We start from the raw sequence: 4,000 nt of genomic DNA on the forward strand, positions 1-4,000 counted from the left end.
ACACACATGCCTATAGGCACAGGCACATAGACACAGAGTTTTATACAACCAGGAGCAATTAGCATTTCGCACATACACAGGCCTATCCACACACATATATATATACACACACACACACACACATATATATATATATATATATATATATATATATTATACATACACGTGCACACACACACACACACACACATATTGATATATACATACCTACATACATTTATTTATTTACTCTTTGTTTTTCCATTATAATCCTGTTGTTAAGAGTTTCTTGCCAGGACCAAATTCCCAAATGAAGAGGAATTCTTAATTTTGTGGGGTGGTGGATTCTCCGAGAAAATGAAAATCTCTCCAATTAATTGTTTACTTCTGGATCATTTCTTGGATTTTACTTCAACTGGTTCCAAATGAGGTCCAAACCTCCTGATAAACTGTACCCTGCCATTCTGGAATGAAAAAGGTGACCCTTGACATTTATGCTGTGTTGTTCAGGATCCTTTCTTGAAAAAAGTATGCATGCTGTACAATCACATTACTATGATATTACACACACATACAAACACACAAACACACAAATGCACAAACACACATACACACAAACACACAAACATACATATACAAACACACATATTCTTGGTAGTCTTCAGAATTCCTTTATTTTGGTCAAATGTTAAACAAAGTCCAAGACTAGAATAATTTAACCACTTTTTACTTCCACTTTCATTTTGCCTTTTATAGTCCAACTCCTTACGAAATACACCCTGCCTATATTTTTCAAATAATTGTATAATTTGTAAGTATTTCATTAAAACGATAAAACCTTTTTTCTTCTCCACAACAAAAAAATCCCACAAAATGGTTTTATTAAAATATGGATTATTTAAAATGCAATGGTTACTTTGTACCATGGAAGCAGATGTGGTTGGAATCAAAAGAGTAGGCTTTCCAGTTTAAGGCCTGGATGAACACCATGCAAATGCATTCCTTGTTTTCTGAAAATTTAATTGAAAAACAAAAATCTCTTATCAAAAAACTGTTAAAGGTTATTCTTCTGTTGACCTCCAAGACTTTTATTTTAGATTTATTCAATTAACTTGTTGTAATGTAGCTTACAACGTTACAGTCAAGTGTTTGATAAAGAATTTTATTGAATAGTAACTATATTCTTTAGTCTGTAGTCCCCTGATGCTACTTGTATATGTCTTGGCGGTAATGGATAGGAGCTGAATGCTTAACTCAGAGTCAGCCAACTTCAAAACATTCCTTCACCCATACACGTAAGCACCAGTTTGCAGAGAAATTTTCCTCTCATAATAATCAAATGACCACAGGAAATCTAAAAGAAGATTCAACAGTTTGTACAACCAAAGCCATCTTTCATTCCAACTGACCCATTCCAACACTTACATTGACATATGTTTAAAGTTGTCAGATACGACAATCCGTCCATCACCCAAACTCTAGAACTGGTGACCTTACAACTGGGCAGTGTCCTCTCCACGTCTTTTCTTCTTCTTCTACTACTACAATGGTTTCTGCTCTGAACTTGTTGATCTTTATATCATCCTCACACAAACCATTTTAATTCATTCATCCTTCCTCCAATAATCCTTGCTACTATCATTATACACCATTAGACCTTCGATTAAATACATTCTACCAGTTATTCTCCCTCCGATTATGATGCCACCTTCTGCAATGCCATTTCACTGTTGATGTTTTCCCATCAACCATTAACCTCCAACAATTAAAATGAAAAATTTAAATCTGATACCTTCACCCACTTCTCCTGTTGTGCTTAATGTTCTCCCTGGTGTAGAATAACCTGAAAACACGACAGGCACTGCCCCGCCTCCTCAGACAACCACACAAGTAACATTTACAATAACACAAATTATAAACACACACATTACCAGTGTACCTTATCCACTTATATACACATATTATATATATATGTACATACAATACGAATAATCATTGTGATGATAGACATGGATATATTATTTCCCTCAGTAAACAATTCAGAACTGAATATTCACCACATTGAGTGTATATTCTTACCCTTTGTCTCCCAATTCTAAAAAGGGTCTGTCCCCTGCAATGTTATCTGGTAGGGTTGCTTGGTTTTGTAACATTTCTGCATATGGAAAGCCTTGAAAGTCTTCATGATTAGAAAAAAACACGAAAGCATTTGTAGCTTTCTTCATAAATAAATGTCCTGATATTTCCAAAACTGTAAATCCATTTTTTAGTATTTCTTCACTGTTGAAAATCTTCATTAATGTAAAAGACACAAAGAAAAACAAAGATGTAACAAAACAAAAAAAAAGCCCTTCTTTGAGTGGAAACATTTCAGTGACCAATGCTTAAAGTTGTGCATTTGTTAGCATGACCAAAATATCGGCAATGGAAAAAATCTACCTCACTTACAATTCTTCAGGTTCTGCTGAACGATTTCAAGTTCGTTTCTGTAAGGTAAGTGAGTTAAGAATAAAAAAAAATTAAGAAAGTAGTGGTTTAGGACTGAAATTCCTTTTTTAAGACACTATGGTGTAATTTGAGAGATTTGACTACTATTTCTAGCATTACAAGAGACACCCTCATTGGCTTGCCATTATAATAGCATAGAGTTGTTGTTTTTGTTGTTTAGTCTGTGGTAATCAAGCCTTTATATGACATTCCTAATATGACCACCTATCTTATTTAACCAGATAGGGAATAAACAGTGTTCTTCATTTATAAATGCAGAAGGATGTAGTTTGAGGGGAATATCTGTGTTCTTTCTAGCAGGTCAAACAACCCTACAGAGGTCCCTTCATTTACATGTAGTTGCAGAAGTGGGGGTGGTGGTGCTAGATCCAGTGCTACTGTTGTTGTTGTTGTTGTTTAGACTCAGGTGGGACCCTAGTGAAACAGACTTATGATCAAAGATGCTCCAGTTATGACCACTCCCTCGAATTTTCCCAATCAGTGTATATAGGGCTACATTACAAATTTTTTAAGACAATAGGGGTAGATTTTGAGGGAGATGTGGGTGCTATTTCATGCAGCTTGAGTGGTGGGGGGCACAGAGGAGATTCAGTGTTGGTTTGAAAAACATTACCAAACCTTATTTACTGTTATTGTTGTTGCTGTTGTTGTTGAGCCCAATGCCAGCTCTTGGCTGAGTATACCTATAATCAAAGGAAACTCCATCCATGACCATAACTTCGTTTTTTTTTTTAGAACGGTGCCATCTGGACAACAATATAATATGACAGGTAGCTGACTGCTATTTCTAGCAGGTTAAGTAGCAGCATAGAGCCTTCCCCACTGATTCCACTCAAACCCCACCCACCACCCCCATTTGCCGTTGGTGCATTTCAACCAATTGGATTCTTACCAATTTTTGAAATTTTACTCCCAAAAGAAATCTCTTTTCTTTTACAAAAATTCCCGCCTTTTTTTTTGTTCTTTTTTGCTTTTTATAATTTTATTTTGTTTTATAGTATTAAAGGTTTTTGAAGCTTTACAAATGTAGAAATACAAGAAAAATAGCCAATTCTTCCAGAGAATTTAACATTTTCTTTGGTGGTGGATGAAGAGGTGTGGGTCCAAGATTAAAGAATTTTTAGTTTTGGAGACATAAATCTTGGTGTTCAAACTTCGAATTCTTTACAGGGATCTATCATGTTTGTGGAAATTATTATTATTATTATTATTATTATTATTATTATTATTATTATTATTATTATTATTATTGCTGGCACAATCATTAGCATGCCGGGCGAAATGCTTAGCGTTATTTCGCCCATTGCTACGTTCTGAGTTCAAATTCCACCGAGATTGACTTTGCTTCTCATCCTTTCAGGGTCAATAAATTAAGTACCAGTTACGTACTGGGGTCAATGTAATCGACTAGCCCCCTCCCTCACAATTTCAGACCTTGTGCCTAGAGTAGAAAAAAATTATTATTATTATGGTAGAATGAAAGGCAGTGAGCTGGCAGAATCATTAGCATGCC

At 35.1% G+C, this 4,000-nt stretch overlaps 1 protein-coding gene across 1 annotated transcript in view; it reads left to right on the plus strand.

The window, feature by feature from the left end:
- The first annotated feature begins 51 nt into the window (after positions 1-51).
- The window catches only part of LOC106869011 (uncharacterized), a 48,114-nt gene continuing 44,165 nt past the window's right edge, over positions 52-4,000 (plus strand). The window contains exon 1 of the mRNA XM_052975969.1: positions 52-2,472. Coding sequence (XP_052831929.1) covers positions 2,386-2,472 — 87 coding nt within the window. The 5' untranslated portion in view covers positions 52-2,385. The remainder of the gene's footprint in view (positions 2,473-4,000) is intronic.

Source organism: Octopus bimaculoides, chromosome 23 (assembly GCF_001194135.2).
Source record: "Octopus bimaculoides isolate UCB-OBI-ISO-001 chromosome 23, ASM119413v2, whole genome shotgun sequence".
NCBI lineage: Eukaryota > Metazoa > Mollusca > Cephalopoda > Octopoda > Octopodidae > Octopus > Octopus bimaculoides.